Here is a 22,170-nt window from a genome sequence, read left to right on the forward strand (position 1 = left end):
GAGCCACCGTGCTCAGCCTAAAGTAGTATTTTTAAACTGGTCCAAAAGTTAACAACAAGCCAGCCTCGGTGGCTCAACCTGTAATCCCGCGCCTTGGGAGGCTGAGGTGAGTGAAGTGCCTGAGCCCGCGGGTTCGAGACCCACCTGGGCAACTTGGTGAGACCTCATCTCTACAATAGATCAAAAAAATTAGCTGGTGTGGTGGCGCGCGCCTGTAGTAATTCCAGCTACTTGGAAGGCTGAGGCGGAAGATAGCCGGAGTCCAGCAGGCCGAGGCTGCGGTGGCCAGGAGTGGCCACTGCACTCCAGTCTGGGTAACAGAGTGAGACTCCAACTCAAAAAAAACAAACAAAACAAGTTAACAACAGTCTTCCTTCTTTGAGTGCACCACGGAGTACAAAATAAATCAAGAAAACATTCTGACTAATAAATACAAATTAACTACTAAGCAGGAGGGAGAGATTATAATGCAGAAATTCTACCCTTATATTTCTCAGTTACATTGTTATGAAAGAAAATAAATTCTTTTAGATTTCAAATTATTCAGTAATATCAGAGCATTATAAAAAATGCTTCATATTAACTGATCTGAAAATAAAAATAAAATTATTTGGGACAGAAAAATGAACCTAGACAAATGAACTCAAATTCTTTTTTGAGTAGGAGTCTCACTCTGTCACTCAGGCTAGAGTGAAGTGGCTCACTCACGGTCACTGCAGCCTCGACCTGCTGGGCTCAGGTGATCCTTCTGTCTCAGCCTTCCAAGTAGCTGGAACCACACACCACGCCCGACTAATTTTTCTTTGAAAGTCTTTCATAATTGAGTTTATTGGTTGTGTTGAGGATCAGTACACAGACATTTCAATTTGTACACAGTTCTTTTTTTTTTTTTTGAGTTGGAGTCTCACTCTGTCACCCAGACTGGAGTGCACGCTCCCGGCCACCACAGCCTCAATCTGCTGGGCTCCGGCAATCCTTCCGCCACAGCCTTCCAAGTAGCTGGAACTAAAGGCGCACGCTACCACGCCCGGGTAATTTTTTGATTTGTTGTAGAGATGAGGTCTCGCCAAGTTGTCCAGGCAGGTCTCGAACCTGCGAGCTCAGGCAATCCACTCACCTCAGCCTCCCAAAGTGCTGGGATTACAGGCTGAGCCACCCAGCCCGTCTTGTACACAGTTCTTAACATACATACTGAAAATCAAAAAAGTCATGTATAGTTATTTTTAAAAAGTTATTCCAGTGGCTTTCCAGCTTAAAATTTGGAGGTAAATTTTCCATAAGAGGATATCAATACCAGTATCTTCAAATGTTGATAAGCTGTTACAGACATGTCACCAATTCACAATTTATCATATATACAACATACTCAATTTTTCAATCTTTCACAACACATTAACAAAATTATTAGGAAAACAGGACTACCATGACCAAAGATGTTACAGAGTGCACACAATTCTGACAGGGAGGGCCATGATCGAGGAGTGGGTGTTTTTTTAGGAAACAATTCTACTAAAAAACAACATGGAAATAGAAGTAATTATAAATGTTCAAGACATTACATGCAGGGCTGTGATCCATATTGCCACTTAGTATACTTTGCATTATAGGATATAAAAACTAACCCCCATCTATGGAATGTTAAGTTGACACCCAAGACTGTCAAAGCCTCCCAAAATTCAATATCCCACACTATTTTCTGGTTGTACCAAAAAATAAACAATCAGCGAAAGATTTCACCTCTTAAAAAAAAGCATTTCACTTAAAAAATGGGATGAGGTAGGAATCTCTCCTTCTTAAAAATGCTTCTAGAGCTACTAAAAAACTTGCATTTACCAAATAGTTGATAAAAATATTCCTCTGGATTGTACAAGAAGGGAGACAGGGACCACTGATAAGACATGGGATATATTATTCAGACTTGACTTCTTTCTCTCCTGCTTCGTCAGAGGCTGGACTCTCCTCGGTTTTAGTTTCTCTGTTTCTGCAGGTAACTCTTCTTTAATTTCTTGATTAGCCACTTCAGACTGCTTTCCCTTCACTCCTCTTTTCCCTTTTGCTTGCACTTCTTTGTCTGAAGATTTATCCTTTCCCGCCGCCTTTTTTTTGGCTTCACTTCCACTTTTGCAGGAGCAGGTTTAGTTGATAACGGCACTGATCTCTTCTTGGGCTCCTCCTTCGCCACCTCCTTGGTGGAGCTGACCTTCCTCTTGGGCATCTTGGCTGCGGACAGGGTGCATGCCGAATGCCTGCAGGCAGCGGCGCACCAAGAGCCTTTGTGAAGCTGGGCTGCCTGGCTACTACCCCTCCTCCCGACGCCCGAGCTGCTGAGACCAGCCAAGTTTTTTGATTTGTTGTAGAGATGAGGTCTCGTCAAGTTGCCCAGGATGGTCTTGAACTCCTGGACTCAGGCAATCCTCTTGCCTCTGCCTCCTGAAGTGCTGGGATTACAAGTATGAGCCACCGTGCCCAGTAAACTCAAATCTTTTAACAAAAGCAAGCAAGCCAAACATTTTTGTTTCCATATGACTGGTGAATTTCAGGTTACCTAAGATTCTGGTTAATACAGTTATCATCTATGACAAATTGGTGTTAGAATACAGTTAGGCATATTTATACTGATCATTTTTATCATTCCTTGAGACTAAAAAACCACTTAAGGACATTGTAAGCCCTCAGAATAATTACTTTTTTTTTTAAGTTGGAGTCTCACTTTTGTCGCCCAGGCTGGAATGCAGCAGTATGCTCACAGCCACTGCAGCCTCGACCTGCTGGGCTTAGGAGATCCTTCTCCCTCAGCCTAGAATAATTACTATAAATATAATTATCATATTAGTAAGAATAACAATGTTAACTAATTGGGGAGTCTCTTTTATAAAAAGCCAAATCAACTAGTTTTGCAAAATTTTAATATCATGAATTTAGGAGAAGGCAATAAATATTATTATAAGTACAATACACAGTGAGGTTCTTTTAACAATTCAAGATTCTGAATGTAAGAAAGAATTAAATTTATTCCACATTAGAACAAGATTATGTTTCTGCTTTTCAGATAAACAGGAAAACAGATCCTGCAATAATCAAACATATTTTCCTCTAATCTCATCTCATTTTCTGACCCTACCCTGACCTTGTGAATCAAAATCTAGACCTAAACACACCAGAGCTTATTCTCACCTCAATGTTTTTGCCAGGATTGCTTCACTAAGCAAGAAGGCCCCTGCTTCACTATTCTGCCTAACTAAATTCTATTCATCCTCAAGCCCAACTTTATATTTTCTCCCTTTCACAAAGTTTTTCTATGTCCATCAGGCACAGGGTATGCTTACCCTCAACTGAAGTCCTCTTATTTTGCAATTAAGTACTGCTCTTGACACTCTTCTTCTACCTGCCACTGGACTATTAGCACCTTGATGAGAAGAATGGTGTCTTATAGGATGGTGTCTACAATTCTTATAGTCACTGATCATGACTATTAAACACTATGAACATCAATTGATTTGTTTCTTTACTATTAGGTCAAACATTAACTCCATTAATTTTATATATTTTCTATTTGTTTAGTTTTCTATGAATATAACCTCTTTAAATTTCTAAGGTGGTAATTCTTTAAATGATAAAGACCAAATTTATTAATTAAAAAAAAATTTTTTTTTTTGAGTCGGAGTCTCACTCTGTTGCCCAGGCTGAGTGCACTGGCATCTCACAGTCACTGCAGCCTCAGCCTGCTGGGTTCAGGCAATCCTTCCATCTCAGCCTTCCAAGTAGTTGGAACCACAGGCATGCGCCCCATACCTGGCTAATTTTTTTGATTTATTGTAGAGATGAGGTCTCGCCTAGTTGCCCAGGCTTGTCTTGAACCCCTAGGCTAAGGTAATCCTCATGCCTCCGCCTCCCAAAGTGCTGGGATTACAGGCATGAGCTACCGTGCCTGACCCAAATTCATTTTTTAAATCCACCAAATTTATAGCTCTATTTTATTATCCATATAAGCAATGTAAAATAAACAGTTCAGGCCAGATGCGGTGGTTCATCAACAGTTCAGGCTAGGTGTGATGGCCTGTAATCCCAGCGCTTTTGGAGGTAGAAGCAAGAGGATTACCTGAGCTCAGGAGTTTGAGACTAGCCTGAGCAACATGGTGAGACCTTGTCCCTACAATAAATCAAAAAATCAACCAGGCATAGTGGTGCATGCCTCTGGTTCCAGCTACTTGGAAGGTTGAGGCAAAAGGATCACCTGAACCCAGTAGGTAGAGACTGCGGTGGCTATAAGCATGCTACTGCACTGCAGCCTGGGTAACAGATGAGACTCTGACTCAGAAAAATCAACAGTTCAGTCATAGCTTTGGGAACAATGAATAAAATGGGCCTAATATCTTCCCTTTCAATTTACTTTGTAAATGAAATCCAAAATAACATTGACCTTATTTTCTTTTGGCTAAAGATCCCCAAGATCACATTATTCACTGACCAATTTTATTTTATTTTAAGCAGTACTTTTTTTTTTTTTTAAAGAGATGGGGTCTTGCTATGTTGCCCAGATTAGAGTGCAGCAGCTATTCATAGGCACGATCTCACTACTGATCAGCACATGAGTTTTGACCCGTTTCATTTTGACCTGGGTCAGTTCATCCCTCCTTGGGTGGTCCTTCATTCCTGGATGGTCACCAGTCACCATTTTTATGCTCCACTTAGTACAGATACCTGATAGGCATAGCACACTACAGCCCAGGACTCCTGGCTCAAATGACCCTCCCACTTTAGCCTCCCAAGTATCTGGGACTATAGATGACACTACTGCACTGGGTCAAAACAGCTTTTTGTGTTTGTATTTCTCAAACTGGCAATCTGCTGCATCACCTCAAGGTCATCCTCGATTTGAACTATATTAACTTTGCTTTCATCCAGTTATTATTTTTTAAAACGGTTTTACTGAGACATAATTCACATTATCCCAGTTTTTTTAAGGTCTCTAAATCCCACTTCTAGAGTATCTTAGAATAATATAATTGTTCTTTTTAATATTTTCTATAGTCCAAGTATACATATTAAAGTCTATGATGTAAACCACAGTAAGATATTTGAATGAATTCTTGTTAAACCTTCCCCTACTGGATGTCTACCGATTGCTTCAGGATAGCTTACCAGTCCTTTGTCCTGGAGGCACATCATCAGTGTGCATACATCTCCTGTTGCCTGATGATTCACCAGCATCACTGCTTCATCTTTTGAAACTGCCTTAATATCTTCCCCCCATTCCATCACTGTAAGAATACAAAGTTTCAAAGCCATCATTTTAAAGATTTTTATATTATCAGAAACCTTATGTTTTTAAGAAATGGTATACATTAATGATATGTCACCTAACTACAATGACTAAAAGTTCAGAACTAAGTTTATTTCCTATAAAAATCAAAACATTGATATGACATTTTATTGACCCTCCAAAAACCCATTAAAACATTAAATGGTCACCATTAAAATATAAAATTGTCATATCTTTGGCCTAGAAGTTCTATGTCCAGAATTTATCCTACAGAAACATTTTTCCAATTAAACATATATATATATATAAGATATCTATTACAATTTAAATGTTTACCAACAGGGGAATGGACAAGAAAATTATGATATAATAAAAGAGTATAAATCCATTTTAAAAATGGGTATCTCTATGACCCTAACCCAAAAAAGGCATATTATCAGCTAACAAAACAAATCACAAAAACAGTATATATAACATGATCCCATCATTTAAAATCAGGAATACAATTTATGTGTTATTCAATGCACTGAAAAAAGTCTAGAAAAATGAATTTCAAATCATTAATACTGATCATCAATGGGAAGTAGTTTCCAGAACCCTTCAATTTCTGCTTTATAAAAAAGTTCAAATATTATAAAAGTATGTATTTTCACTTTACAATAAGAACACTAATAAAAATATTAATTTACTTCAAGTCACCAGATTAAAAAAATAATTGCACCAAATTCTTTATGTATACTGTATGGGAAATGGTACTATTTCTATGTAGTTATACCTTATTTCTAGTAAGTTTACTTCACAGAAAAAACAAAATTGAGCATCAGTTTTCAAACATCATAATTCTACAAAGAAGTTTCTAGGATTCCCCAAATGCCTGACATGGATTACCAAAGGATGATTCTACATTAGAATTCACTTTTACCTTACCCTTATCTCACTCACTGGTACAAGGAAAGAAGTCAAGCCACCTGTGTGTAAAAGTTCTGAATGAAATAGGAATTGGGAAACCTATTTGGAAGCCAATTTTGCACTATATTCCAAAATTAAGAAATGCAAAAAAAAAACCTTTTTTACCCAGCAATTCCACTGCTAGAAACTAATCCTATAGATAGACTAATTTATGTACAAAATGACACAAATACAAGGTTATTTATTGCAGCTTTGTTTGCAAAGGCAAAGATGAAAACAACTAAATAGAAAGATTAGCTTACATCTGTAGAAACAGAAAGTAGAATGGTGATTGACAGGGACTGGGGGAGGGGAAAATGGCTGTTTAATGAGTATAGAGTTTCAGTTTTGCAATATGAAAAAGTTTTGGTGGCTGGGCTCAGTGGCTCAGCCTATAATCCCAGCACTTTGGGAGGCCGAGGTAAGTGGATTGCCTGAGCCTGAGGGTTCGAGACCTGCCTGGGCAACTTGGCGAGACCTCATCTCTACAATAAATCAAAAATTAGCTGTGTGTGGTAGCGTGCTCCTGTAGTTCCAGCTACTTGTAAGGCTGAGGTGGAAGGATCGCCGGAGCCCAGCAGGTCGAGGCTGTGATGGCCGGGAGGGGCCACTGCACTCCAGTTTGGGTGACAGAGTGAGACTCCAACTCAAGGAATAAATAAATAAATAAAAATAGAAAAATTTTTGGACAACAATGTGAATATACTTAACAATACTAAACTGTACACTTAAGAATAGTCACATTTTATGTTAATATATTATATCACAGTTAAAAATTTTAAAGGCCGGGCTCGGTGGCTCAGCCTGTAATCCCAGCACTTTGGGAGGCTGAGGCGAGTGGATTGCCTGAGCCCGCGGGTGCGAGACCCACCCTGGCAACTTGGCGAGACCTCCTCTCTACAATAAATCAAAAATTAGCGGGCATGGTAGCGCGCCCCTGTAGTTCCAGCTACTTGGAAGGCTGAGGCGGAAGAATGGCCAGAGACCGGCAGGTCGAGGCTGCAGGGGCCAGGAGCGTCTGGGCGACAGAGTGAGACTCCAACACAAAAAACAAACAAACAAAACAAAACAATTTTAAAAAGAGGCTTAGCATGATAGCTCACACCTGTAATCCTAGCACTTTGGGAGGCTGAGGCAAGAGGATTGCTTGAGCCCAGGAGGCCGAGACCTGCCTAAGCAACACAGAGAGACCTTATCTCTACAAAAAAATTAGCTGGGTGATGGCGTGTACCTGTAGTCACAGTTACTCGGGAGCCTGAGGTGGAAGGATCACCTGGGCCTAGGAAGTCCAGGCTGTGGGAGGCGTGTTGGTGTCACTGCACTCCAGCCTGGGCCACAGAGTGAGACACCAACTAAAAAAAAAAATTTAAAAAGGGAGACTAGCTAAATAAATAATGATATATTTAAGCATCAGAATGCTATGTAATCATAGCACTTACGTTCTAATATGGAATGATATAAGTAATAAAAGCAAAGTGTAGAATAGAATGAGAGATGCTACCAGTTACATTTTAAGAAAGAGTGGAAGCTGGGAGTGGGGGCTCATGCCTGTATGTAATCCCAGCACTTTGGGAGGCAGAGGTGAGAGGATTGTCTGAGTCCAGGGGTTTGAGACCAGCCTCGGCAACTCGGCAAGACCCCATTTCTATAATAAATTTTTTAAAAAATTATTTGGGAAGGGTGGCGCATGCCTGTGGTTCCAGCTACTTGGAAAACTGAGATGGAAGAATCACCTGAGCCCCAGCAGATCAAGGCTGCAGTGACTGTGAGCATTCCACTGCACTCCAGTCTGGGTGACAGGAATGAGACGGACTCAAAATAAATAAATAAATAAAAAGAATGGAGAATATAATTGCTAAATGAAATTCCCTATATCATTCCCCTGCTGATCAACCTTCAATGGAGATACACAAAAACACATATATAACACACATACACATCATTTCATTAATTCATTCTTCATCCAATTAAATCAGCACCAGGCACTGTTCAGTGTTGTGAATATAAAATAAATAAGAACATTTCAAGTACTATTTAAAGTCAATAGCAGTTAAAACTCTCAAGAAAAGACTAGTTTGGTTCTATAAATAGTGTGTTATCAAGAGGTAATATGGAATGTTTTCTGACTCCACATCTATATTAATAGATGTCTCATAACCAAATATTCCATTATGCATCTCTGGTAAATACTAGATACCTAGGCCCATGTAGTGAAAAGTAAAATAAATGTTTATTTTTTTGAGTTGGAGTCTCACTCTGTCACCAGGCTGGAGTGCAATGGCACAATCCTAGCTCACTGCAGCCTCGACCTCCTGGGTTCAAGTGACCCCTCTGCCTCAGCCTCCTGAGTAGCTGGAACTACAAGCATAAGTGACCACACTGGGCTAATTTTTTAAATTTTTTGTAGAGATGAGGTCTCGCTATGTTGCCCAGGCTGGTCTTGTACTCCTGGGCTCAAGCAATCTTCTTGCCTTAGCCTCCCTAAGTGCTGGGATTATGTGAATGAGCCACTGTGCCCAACCAAAAATAAGTTTTGTGGATTTTTTTGAAAACATAAAATGTACCTTACTTGTTTGCTTTACATAAATTAGTCTTATCAAAATATAAATTAAATTTGGATCCCTCTGTACTGGGTCGAATAGTATTCCCAAAATTCATGTCCACCCAGAATCTGTGAATCAAGTTGAGGTCATCCTGGATTGGGTGGGCCCTAAACCTAAATCCAGTATGACCAGTGTTCTTTTAAGAAGAGGGAAATTTGGACACAGATATACACAGAGAGTGACAACAGAGGCAGAGATGGGAGTGATGCACCTATACGTCAATGGATAGCAAGAATAGTACACAACCATCAGAAGCTGAAAGAAGAAAGAAGAATCCTCCTCTAGAGCCTTTAATAAAGCATGGCCATGCTGAAACCTTGCTTTCTGACTTCTAATCTCCAGAACTGTGAAAGAATAAATTTCTGCTGTGTTAAGGCAACCAGTGTGTGGTATTTTATGATGGCAGGCAGCCCTAAGAAATTAATACCGTCCTTCCCCCAACTTTTCCCATCCTCTCCCTTCCATTCTATTTCCCCCCAAATTATAGTCTTTTTTTTATTTTTATAGTCTTTTTTATGCAGTATAGGAAAATAACTGCATAAAAATATTATTCTTTTAATATCTAGAACATTTTAATAGACATGTTATACAATATAAGTGGTTTTTAAGATTCATTTCTAAATACTTTTAAAGTATAATCATTGAGAGTTGATCCAATACATGTTTGTTTTGTTTTTTTTTTTGAGTTGGAGTCTCACTCTGCCACCCAGACTGGAGTGCAGTGGCCGCTCCCGGCCACTGCAGCCTCGACCTGCTGGGCTCCAGCGATCCTTCCGCCTCAGCCTTCAAGTAGCTGGAGCTATAGGCGCACATTACCACGCCCAGCTAATTTTTTGATTTTTATTGTAGAGATGAGGTCTCGCCAAGTTGCCCAGGCAGGTCTTGAACCCGCGGGTTCAGGCAATCCACTCACCTCAGCCTCCCAAAGCATGGGATTACAGGCTGAGCCACCGAGTTCGGCTTGAATACATGTTTTATATCTCTCAACCAGAACTTAGCCAAAATTTATGTTCCAAATAAATGCCAGCTGGGCACAGTGTTTCATGCCTGTAATCCCAGCACATAGGGAGGCCAAGACAGGAGGATTGCTTGAACCAAGGCATTCAAGATCTGCTTAGGCAACATAGCAGGATATTGCCTCTACAAAAAAATAAAAAAATTAGCTCGGTGTGGTGGCTCCTAGCTACTCAAGAAGCGGAGGCAGAAGACTTCCCTGAGCCCAGGAGGTCAAGGCTATGGTAAGTCATTATCGTGCCACTGCACCCCAGCCAGGGCAACAGAGTGAGACCCTGACCCAAATAAAAAAATAAATAAATATAAACAAACAAATAAATATATGTCAATCTACCAAGACTCACATGGCATACTAAATCAAATAAGTTACGGTAACTAGATCAATTTCTGATCAAGAAATTATACTGATACAGCAATAAAGTCATGAGAATTTTTAAATAACTCTAATTTTATTCAACAGATTTAGTTTCCAATATATATGGTAGTCTTCTTTTAGAATATTCGAGGGAGACCTAAAAAAAGCAAGAAATTATCTTTTGGAGGGCAAGTCCTCTAATTTACAGGCTTCTACCACTAGGTAAGTGTTCTAGGAATGCATCGGCATCAGTGTATCAGCTAGTGTTGTTGTAACAGGCTGCATTCGACTGCAGTTAAGTTTTTTCTGGAGATTCTTTCACCGCATTTGCCCATTTCGTGATGGGTGATTTACGAGCACACCTGCCCACATCACAGAGTGTTTAGCAGTTTTTGACCCAAAACAGCATGACCTCCTTGCCCCACCCTCCTATTCACCTGATCTTACCCTGAGTGACTTTTTTATGTTTATTTCCCCGGATGAAAAAAGTACTCAAAGGGAAACATTTTGCTAATATGAAAGAGGTGAAACAAAAAATGGCAGAAGCACAAAAAGACATCAAAATTGACAAGCTCAAAAACTGTTCTGAGCAGTGGAATAAGTGTCTCAGTAGGTGCACTGCATCAAATGGAAAGTACTTCGAAGGTGACTGAAGTCTAAACATCTAAGTGTAAATACACATTCTTTATTTAAAATGTTCTGTTTTTTGGAGGGTCCTCCTTCATACTTCAAAGACCATTGTTGAAAGTTAAATGACAACAAAATCAATAAAACATGTTTGTAGAGAAAGAACAATGTATTTATTTTATGTATGAAGTAGCTATGTTCCTCAGATCATGCCCTCTTACCCCAGGACCAATAAATATAATAATAAAGCCAACATCTTAACCGAGGGATAGAGCAGAAGCTGTGGATGCCTGCCAGTTCTTACAATGCACTTGATTAGAAGAGCAAAAATATTCTGACACACTGTACTGTGAAATGAATCCTCAAAAAAGAATTGGGTCAGGTCCATTATTCCCAAAGAGAATGAAGGATAAATTAATAAAAACTAGAAGAAAAGTTCTGTAGCTGCAATACATTTTTAAAATTCTTACTGAAAATAAAAGCTAAAGATTATCACCTACTACACACATACACACAAATATACACATATATATCAATACACATTCTCCAAAAGTTACAGATTAGAATTGATCAGAAAAGTTCACATCTTAAAAAGAGAATAAAAACAACGCATCACAAATTCCTTAAACACAATGATGCTAAAGCCATTATGCTGACCTACAAAACGGAATTAATGCAGAGAAGAAAGGTTGCTTAATATATAACCGTATTAACTTGTCTCTCAACATTCAAAAATAATTATGCCCGCAAGCTGATGCCACAAACTGTTTTATCATTCTATGTCATTTTCTCATTATGAAACTTTTTACCAAACATGTTGTGAAAATGAATAAGATATAACTGATAGTACCATATAGACCCTGGGTAATTGGATTATGTGGTAGTAAAGTCACTTTTGGAATCACTGTTACCTAAAAGAGCAATATGCCCACTGTGCCACATAAAGTCAGAATGTCTAATATAAATAGTAAACAGTCAAAATAACCCATGAATGAATTTACCTAGCTCAAGGACTGTGGCTTTCAACAGTCCAGGTTAGAGGCAGATTGGATCAGATTTATCCAAGGTTAACGGTTAGTAGAGCAAATGGGGAAAGAGAGTAAGGATACTAATTAAGAGTGGCCATGAGAAAGTAGCTTAAGGTACTTATTAATGGAAGGGAGACCATGAGGAAAGGAAGTCAGACAAAGGGGTGATTAGCAAGAAGAAAAGGAAGTTGGGAGGGAAATTATAATAGAGATTACCTGATGCCATCCCCATCTCTACAATATTTCTAGTCAGATTTCCTGAAAGAAGGGCCAGACATTTTGAAAAGCCTGCTGGGTGAATCTGATACACAATATATTTCTAAATAAGGACCACTGTAATTGAAGTGCCCATAGTTTTATTTTTTTTAAGTATACTGAGCACGCTAGGATATCATGGTCAGTGTCTACTTTTTAGCATTAAAATTTTAAGAGCTTAAAATTTGAGGGCAATCTTCTTTCAGGTTCCCTCCTACTAGGTACCTTTTCTATTTTCTTAATAAATCCTATTTTTAAAAAAATTTGAGGAGGTAAGGCTCAAGGTATAGCTTTTGGAGGGGTTACATACCTAAAATATTAATAGTAGCATATATTATTAAATAAATATATAAGTAATAATCTTAATAGCTAACATTTATGGAATGATTAATTACCAGGTACTAGTAATTAGTAATAGAAAATAATTTATATTATTTCTTATTTAATCTTCACACAATTCCAAATGTATAGATACTATTACCCCCAATTTACAAATGAGAAAAATGAGAAACAAAAGGTTAAGCACAGATTTCAAAGTTATACAGTTAGGAAGTAGGAGAACTGGAATTTAAAACCTCTATCATACTGTCACTACTGGTAAAGAACCTTGAGGATAGGAATTTGAATAAATTGCCTTTGCAGTCCCCAAAGTTGCCCATAATTATGCCAGGAAGTAGGATAGACTAGTCAAGTTGCAAATTCCTCAACAAAAATAAGCTTGGTGGATGACAGTAATTATCAAGGTAGGTCGACAGTGTATAGCAAAATAAGCAAGCATTTTTTGAATGACAATTGAATACTAACCAAATCTAAAGAGACAATGAGTATCTAAGAAAAACATTACCATTGTCTTTGGGCCCAGATGTAACATCTTAAAGATATTATGCTCAATAGAGAACTGGTCCTTTTCCTTCATCTTCCCCATCTTAGCAAAGAACACCATTGTCCACCAAGTCATCTGAAGACAAAACCTAAACCACCTTTGATTCCTCCCTTTTCTCAACATTCCATATTAACTCCATCTCTAAGACTAGTGGACTCTACCTACAAAACACATTCTGTGTCTTCTATGTTTCTTCTTCTGTACTATTACAACTCTAGTCTGAGCCACCAATAACTCTCACCTAGACTTATGCAGTGACTTCTTAACTAGTTTTCTTGTTTTCACCCTGGCCACCTACTTAAAAGAAATCTTCGAAGCCGGGCTCGGTGGCTCAGCCTGTAATCCCACGCCTTTGGGAGGCTGAGGTGAGTGGATTGCCTGAGCCCGCGGGTTCGAGACCCGCCTGGGCAGCGAGACCTCATCTCTACAATAAATCAAAAAATCAGCCGGGCATGGTAGCGCATGCCTGTAATTCCGGCTACTGGGAAGGCTGAGGCGGAAGGATTGCCAGAGCCCAGCAGGCGAGGCTGCGGTGGCCGGGAGCGGCCACTGCACTGCAGTCTGGGTGACAGAGTGAGACTCCAACTCCAAAAAAAAAAAAAAAGAAAGCTTTGGAATTCCAATTCGAATATCATTAAAATCAGAGTCACCACTGGCAAGCATGAATTAGAGAAGAGCAAGAAAGTCAAAGATAATAACTGTAATTAACTGGAACTGAGATTTACTTTAAGTTAAACTTGCACTGCTTTCAAAAGGGGAGTTACTGGCATTTTGGGTGAAGTAATTCTTCCTTCTAGTCATTAGCACTGTGAAAATTTTAGCATCCCTGAGCAACAACCTCTGTTAAACCCAAACGCAATTCCAAACATCCTGCCTCATCCTCCATCCCATTTGAGAACCACTAAACTACCAAAGGGTTCAAAATGAACTATGTCAATATAAACCTGTGGTAAAATCAGGGTAAGGTTAAATAACAAATAAGAACCATCCTAACAACATTAAGACTACGTAAACACATGCTTTTATTGCAGAGATCCATCTCTCTGATCCCTCTCTCCTTACTCTACTCAGCTCCAAGATACAGCAGCCAAGAGTTTGGAACAATCTTCTCTAGGAAATCTGACCAGCTCAAGAGGAAAGACCTAAAAATACTGTCATCTGGGGTTTCCCAATGAAATGTTCCAACAAAATCACCCTACAACAAAGTTCAGTGTTGACAAGCCTCAGCCACTTGCATGGGCACCAATCAACATTTTACTCCCATACTCTTAAAACAGGAACAGATGGTTGAAGAGGATGAGAAACAGCAGATTCAGGAAGGGCTCTGTCTTCCCTCTTTCTGCTAAGAAGCAAGGCATAAATTCCCCACAAGAAAGTCACCCTCAGTGTACCAGAAGGAAAACACAGAGATAACTCTGTACCACAAATCCTACTAAAATAATGTTTTTCTTCCATTATTTTCCCTCATATATTTCCTAGCAACTTTCTTACAATTGACTGAAAGCTCAAATCCCTTTCATTCATCAAATCACTTCTCTATAATTTATTAACCTTTGTTAAAATGACATTTAAGACCCTGACTCTAACTGCTTCTTTCGAATTTTCACTTATATTCTATGAAGTCCCCTGTACCACATAAAAATACTAATATCAAATAAGATTTGTAGGTCGGGCTTGGTGGCTCAGCCTGAATCCCAGAGCTTTGGGAGGCCGAGGCAAGTGGATTGCCTGAGCCCACGGGTTCAAGACCTGCCTGCGCAACTTGCTGAGACCTCGTCTCTACAATAATCAAAAATTAGCCAGGCATGGTAGTGCACGCCTGTAGTTCCAGCTACCTGCAAGGCTGGGGCGGAAGGATCGCCAGAGCCCAGCAGGTCGAGGCTGCGGAGGCTGGGAGCATGCCACTGCACTCCAGCCTGGGCGATGGAGTGAGACTCCAACTCAAAAAAATAAATAAATAAAATTTGTATGCTTTTCTCTTGTCAGTCTGTCTTTTGTTTACCTAAGTCACCGCCCTAGCCACAAAACCTAAAAGGGTAGAGGAAAAGTTTTTCCTCCCCTACATAGTCATCATATATTACCAGATACCTAAAAAAAAGTCCTTGATGTGAAAGAGAGTAAAGCAAACAAAAAAATAAAGAATATGAAGGAAACTGACAACACACAAAAAAGAAACCTTCAGAAGAGACCAGCATTAATACCTACACTGAGATAAGAGGTGAGATGATGATGACAACCATAAGACAAGAACAAGAAAAAAAAGGATCTGTTGGAAATAAACAAAATAGTGGGAAAAAAAATCTCAACAGAAAAAAATTGAGTGATAAAATTAGGAAAATATTCTAAAAAGTGGATAAAAAGGCAAGATGAAAAAGAAGAGAGAAGGTTTGACCATTAGAGAACCATTCTACGAAGTCCATCATTCAAATAACAAGAGATCTAGAAAAAAAGGACAGAGAAAAAGAAATTAGAGATATAATTAAAGAACATCCAAGGACATGGATTTCAGACTAACATGGAATATCTAATAATTAGCACAGTGCATAAAAGATAGACCCATACCAAGGCATACATCATGAAGTTTCAAAATAATGAATCAAAGAGAGGATCTAACAAACTGTCCGAAAGAGAAAAAAGACATAAAAAGGATTAGAAATCAGACTGATTTTGAACTTCTCAATAGCTTCAGAGAGCTAAAAGACTGGAATTTTATTTTCAAAATCCTGAAGAAAGGCTGGTCTAAAGTTAGTAAGTTATGTCAATTTATTGCTCAAAGTCACTCACAGATGAAATTCCTTGTTCTACTCTTTCTCCTCTTTTCACTACTGCTCTTGACTAGGAGAAAAGAAAAAGAAAAAAATTTCCTAAAGAACTATTCCCAACCTAGAATTCTGTAACCAAACTATCGATTAGACGTAGAAAAATATTTTCAAATGTGCAACATTTTAAAAAACTATCCTCTTGCTCTAAGGAAGATACTAGATGATATGCTTCACTAAAATGAGGGAATAAACCAAGAAAGAAAGACATATGACAAAAGAATGCAACCCAGGAGAGAGGCCAAAGGAACTTTCAGGATGATAAGGAAGGAAGATAATCAGGATGTTAGCTACACACCAGGTTTAGTGGATAACCAATTCAAATTGGAGCAAGTTTCCCAGAGAGATTTTCCAAAAAAAAATGGACAGAGTAGCATCTGAATAACTAGAGGGGAGATCTAAAACTCAAAAGGAGTTTGGGGGTTGAATTAGTGATAGAACAGTAAGCAAAGGAAAAAACAAAAATTATTAAATCTAGGAAAGACTCTGTGCAGGAAAGTAAAAAGTTTACACATGGCTCAGTGGTGAGAGATTTATATACACATAATAAAGAAAAATTGAATATGATACACCAAAATTACAGTAAAATTCAAATATAAGCCAGTTGCAGTGAACCACGCCTGCCAGCACTTTGAGAGGCAGAGACAGGAAGACTGCCTAAGTCCAGGTGTTTGAGACCAGCCTGGGCAACTTGGTGAGATGAGTCTACAATTAAAAAAAAAAAAATTAGCCCAGTGTGATGGCACACACCTGTAGTTCCAGCTACTTGGAAGGCTGAGGTGGAAGGATCGCCTGAGTCCAGCAGGCTGAGGCTGCAGTGGCCATGAGTATGCTACTGCACTTCAGCCTGAGCAACAGAGTGAGACTCCTACTTAAGAGAAAAAATTCAAATATAAGCTATAAGCTAGAATACATACTTTTAAAACATAAAATGTTTTAAAAGTATATAAAGTGAGAGCTAATCTTTTCTTAAAAAGGTATGGCCTTCTGAATATTAAAATAGTATGTTTATGTAGTAAATCAAAAGAACACCAAAAAACACAAGGGAAAAAAATCACCCAAAATCTCACTATCTGGGGATAAGAAAACACTATTAAAATTTTACAGTATATTTTCCAGTGATTCTTCTAGGTGTATAAAGATGTGAACCAAAAAGGAATGATTATCTTTAACTTTTAATTTTATTTTTAAAATTTGAGACAAGGTCTTACTATGTTATCCAGGCTGGTCTCAAACTGGCCTCAAGTGATTCTCCCACCTCAGATTCCCAAAGTGCTGGGATTACAGGCATAAGCCACTGCATCCAACCAAAAATGATTCTTTGGTTTCTTTTTTTGAGTCATCGCATCCAACCAAGAATGATTCTTTTTTTCTTTTTTTTGGAGTCAAAGTCTCTGTCGCCCAGGCTGGAGTGCAGTGGCACACTCACCGCCACCGCAGCCTCGACCTGCTGGACGCAGGTAATCCTTCTGCCTCGGCCTTCCAAGTAGCTGGAACTACAGGCGTGCATCACCATGCCCAGCTAATTTTTTTAATTATTGTAGAGATGAGGTCTCATCATGTTGCCCAGGCTGGTCTCAAACCTGAGGGCCCAGGCAATTCTCTCACCTCCACTTCCCAAAGTGCTGGGATTACAGGTGTGAGTCACTGCGTCTGGCTAAGAATGCTTCTTAATGTAATGTTTTATATCAGTTGAAGTTTAATACGTAATGCAAAGTTGGCTATCATTAAATATTCTCCCATGACATGATTTTTAATGAATATATAATAATTTATTACATGTAAGTCCATAGATGCTCTAATCCTGGATATTGGTTATTGATTATAGTAAGCTGTTAGACCAATAACTATATAAAGCAAAGAATTATGGGCTTTGTACTACAAAAAGTACTCAAACTTTCCCAAAATAAAGAATAAAAATGTTCCTATTTACAAATGTTAAGTCACCAAAGAAAATAAATCAAGAGCACAAAAGTTTACTTTGGGAGACAGTGGAACTGTTATATATCTTGATTGTGGTGGTGATAATGGTTACAAAACTGCATATGTCTGTCAAAACTCAGATTCTACACTAAAAAGAGTAAATTTCACTGTTGTAAATTATATTCCTGTAAACCGGACTAAAACACACACACACTGAGAAGACACAAAGACTTTTTAAACATGTTCTTTGAGTCAGTCAATGAAAAAATTTATAAGACACTTTAAATATTTTGGATATAAATTAAGCTCCAGATTGATAAAACTAAAGAATCCAAAGACAGAATGCCAAAGACCCAAAAGCAAGAGCAGAAATTAATAAAATGAAAATCAGAAAAATAGAAAAAAATCAATGAAACCAAAAAGGACTCTTTGAAAAGGTCAATACAATTCATCAAGTTAATTTCTAACAAAACTAACAAAGAAAAAGAAAAAAACATAAAGCTCCAATGTCAGGAATGAAAAGAAAATATAACTACAGACGATCCTCAATTTATGAGGAGGTTTATGAATCATTCATTACCCAGTGTAAGTTGAAAATATCTCCCCTCACCTACAGAATATCATAGCTTAGTCTGGCCTACCTTTCATTGTGCTCAGAACACTTACATTAGCTTACAGTTGGGCAAAATCATCTAACATAAAGCCTATTTTATAATGAAGTGTTGAATATCTCATGTAATTTACTGAATACTGTACTGAAAGTGAAAAACAGAATAGTTGTATACATACAGCATTACTGAGTGTATGTCGCTTCTACACTAACATAAAGTCAAAAATCATAAGTTGAATCATCATAAGTTGAAGACTGTACTATGAACAACTTTAGAAACAAAGCTGACAACTTAGGTGAAATGAATTAATTCCTTGAAAACCACCAACTACTAATTACCAAAACTCATTTAAGATGAAATAGATAACCTATTTCTGTTAAAGAATTTCATTTTATAGTCAAAAACCTTTCAAAAAATAACCTGTCTAGCCCAGATGATTTCACTGGCATATTCTACCAAACATTTCAAAAAAGAAATAATACAAGCTGGGCATGGTGGCTCAAGCCTGTAATCCCAGCACTTTGGGAGACGGAGGTGAGAAGACTGCCTGGGCTCAGGGGTTCGAGACTAGCCTGAGCAACATGGCGAGACCTTGTCTCTGTTTTTTTAAAAAAAATCAGCCGGGCATGGTAGTGTATGCCTGTGGCTCCAAATGTTTGGAAGGTTGAGGTGGAAGGACTGCCTGAGCCCAGCAGACAGCAGGTCGAGGTTGCGGTGGTTGTGAGCGTTGCCACTGCACTCCAGCTTGGGCAACAGAGTGAGACTCCGACTCAAAAAAAAAAAGAAATAATACAAATTCTATATAATTTCTAGAAAATAGAAAAGAAAGGAACACACTCAAGTTTATTTTATGAGGTCAGCATTACCCAGATACCAAAACTAGAAAAAGACAAACAAAAACTACAGCCCAATACTCATCATGAATAGAGGCAAAAATCCTCAACAGAATATAAGCGAATGGAGTCCAACAATATATCCTATAACCAAGTTTATCCAGGTTTATCTCAGGAGTGAAAGGCTGGTTCAATATTCAACAATCAGTCAATGTGACTCATGACATTAACAGTCTAAGAAAAAAACCCTTATGATCAAATGAATTGATGCTGAAAAAGCAACTAACACATTTCAATATCCATTCATGACAAAAAGCTCTCAGCTAACTAGGAGTACAGTGTTTCCACATAAAACCTACAATTAAAATAACATTTAGTAGTATTGGAATGCTTTCTCCCTAAGATTGAAAGCAAGGTAAAGATGTTACTCCTACCACTCTAAAGCTGTACCAGAAATCCGAGCCAGTTCAATAATTTAATAATAATAAAAAAGAAGCAGCCAGGCTTGGTGGCTCAGCCTGTAATCTCGCACTTTGGGAGGCCAAGGCGAGTGGATTGTCTGAACCTGAGCGTTCGAGACCTACTTGGGCAACTTGGCGAGACCTCATTTCTACAATAAATCAAAAAATTAGCCGGGCATGGTAGTGCGTGCCTGTAGTTTCAGCTACTTGGAAGGCTAAGTGGAAGGATTGCCGGAGCCCAGCAGGTCAAGGCTGCGGTGGCCGGGAGCGGCCACTGCACTCCAGTCTGGTCGACAGAGTGAGACTCCAACTCAAAAAAAATAAAAATAAAAAATAAGCATACAGGTTGGATAAGAAGACATAAAATTCTTATTCACAAATGACATGACTACCTATGTAGAATATCCCAATTAATCTACAAAAAGCTCCTATTCCTAATAAGTTTAGCAAAGTTGCAGTATACAAGGTTAACACACAAATATCAATCATATTTCTTCATTCATAAGTGAAGAATAGAACACCGAACACATTTCAAAAATAATATTTACACAAGCTTCCCCCAAATGAAATACCTAGGTATAAATCTAAAACAAATGTGTAGGACCTACATATGAAAACTACCAAATACTGATGAAAAATCAAAAAAACCCAAAATAAAGAGGCTTACTATGTTTATAGATTAAAAGACTCAATAGCCGGGCTCGGTGGCTCAGCCTGTAATCCCGCGCCTTTGGGAGGCTGAGGTGAGTGGATTGCCTGAGCCCGCGGGTTCAAGACCCGCCTGGGCAGCGAGACCTCATCTCTACAATAAATCAAAAAATCAGCCGGGCATGGTAGCGCATGCCTGTAGTTCCTGCTACTCGGAAGGCTGAGGCGGAAGGATCGCCGGAGCCCAGCAGGCGAGGTTGCGGTGGCCGGAAGCGGCCACTGCACTCCAGTCTGGGCGACAGAGTGAGATTCCAACTCAAAAAAAAAAAAAAAAAAAAAAAAGACTCAATACAGTAAAAATGTCCATTCATCCACAAATTTATTTACAATTATCATACACATCCAATCAAAACCTCATAAAGAATTTCTGCAGATAACTGGCTTTTTTTTTTTTTTTTGAGTCAGGGTCTTCCTCTGTGGCCCAGGATGAAGTGTAGTGGTATAATCATACCTCACTGCAACCTTGAACTCCTGGGCTCAAGCGATCCTCCCACTTTAGCCTCCCAGGTAGCTGCAACTACTGATGCACCATATTGGTTAATTTTTTATTTTTGTAGAGACAAGCTCTTGCTATGTTGCCTATTAGTTTGGTCTTGAACTCCTGGGCTCAAGCGATCCTCCCATCTTGGCCTCCCAAAATGCTCGGATTATAGGTGTGAGCCACCATGCCTGGTCAGATAAGTGGTTTCTAAAATTTATATGGAGAGACTAACAAGCTAGAATAGCCAAAATAACTTTGAAAAAGTTGGAAGAATCACACTACCCGATTGTAAAACTTACTATGAAAGTATAATCATTGATATTGTGATATTGGTAGAGAGACAGACACATAAATCAAGAGAACAGAAGAGAGAGTCCTGAAATAGACCACAAAATACAACTAAATAATTTTTAGCAAAGGTGTAAGGGTTAATCAAATGGAGAAAAAAAGTCTTTTCAACAGACAGTGTTGCAAAAATGTGAACCTTGACCCAATCTCATACCTTACACAATTAATTCAAAATGGATCACAGAGCTAGATGCAAAAGGCAGAACTATAAAAAATCTAGATGAAAACATAGGAGAAAATCTCCATCACCTGGAGTTGGGAAAAAAGCTCACAGACAGACACAAAAAACAATCTATAAAATATAATAAAATCAATAAATTGAACTTATTCAAAACTTAAATCTTTTGCTCTGGAAAAGCTACTGTCAAGAGATTAAAATGGGAGAAAATACATGCAATTACATATCCAACAAATGATTTGTAGCTCAGATACATTAAAAAAAAAAATCAGCACTAGGATAACAAGAAAATCCAATCTAAAAATGACCAAAAGGCTTGGACACTTTCCCAAAAAGGACACAAAGATGGCAAGTAACCGTATGAAAAGAACCACTTAGGGAAACAGAAATCAAAACTATGATGGCTACATTTATACACTTATTAAAACAACTAAGATTTTAAAATACTAATACCAAGAGCTGGCAAAGGTTATAACAACTGGAACATTGCTGATAGAATGCAAAATGGTACAGTCACTCTAGAAAAGAATTGGGCAGTTTCTTTTTTTTTTTGCGTCAGGGTCTCACTCTGTCGCCCAGACTGGAGTGCAGTGGTCACTCCGGGCCACCACAGCCTCGACCTGCTGGGCTCCGGCGATCCTTCTGCCTCAGCCTACCAAGTAGCTGGAACTACAGGTGCGCGCTACCACGCCCGGCTAATTTTTTTTGCTTTATTGTGGAGATGAGGTCTCGTCAAGTTGCCCAGGCGGGTCTTGAACCCACGGGCTCAGGCAATTCACTCACCTCAGCCTCCCAAGGCACGGGATTACAGGCTCAGCCACCGAGCCTGGCT

At 38.7% G+C, this 22,170-nt stretch overlaps 1 protein-coding gene across 1 annotated transcript in view; it reads right to left on the reverse strand.

Annotated features, from left to right (window-relative positions):
• LPGAT1 (lysophosphatidylglycerol acyltransferase 1) overlaps nt 1-22,170 on the reverse strand; it is a 94,968-nt gene that overhangs the window by 49,451 nt on the left and 23,347 nt on the right. Inside the window, exon 3 of the mRNA XM_008049137.2 lies at nt 5,143-5,261. Within this exon, the coding sequence (XP_008047328.1) occupies nt 5,143-5,261 (119 nt within the window). The remainder of the gene's footprint in view (nt 1-5,142; nt 5,262-22,170) is intronic.

Source organism: Carlito syrichta, unplaced genomic scaffold, assembly GCF_000164805.1.
Source record: "Carlito syrichta isolate Samal-C Ts95f unplaced genomic scaffold, Tarsius_syrichta-2.0.1 Scaffold130587, whole genome shotgun sequence".
In the NCBI taxonomy this organism is placed as follows: Eukaryota; Metazoa; Chordata; class Mammalia; order Primates; family Tarsiidae; genus Carlito; species Carlito syrichta.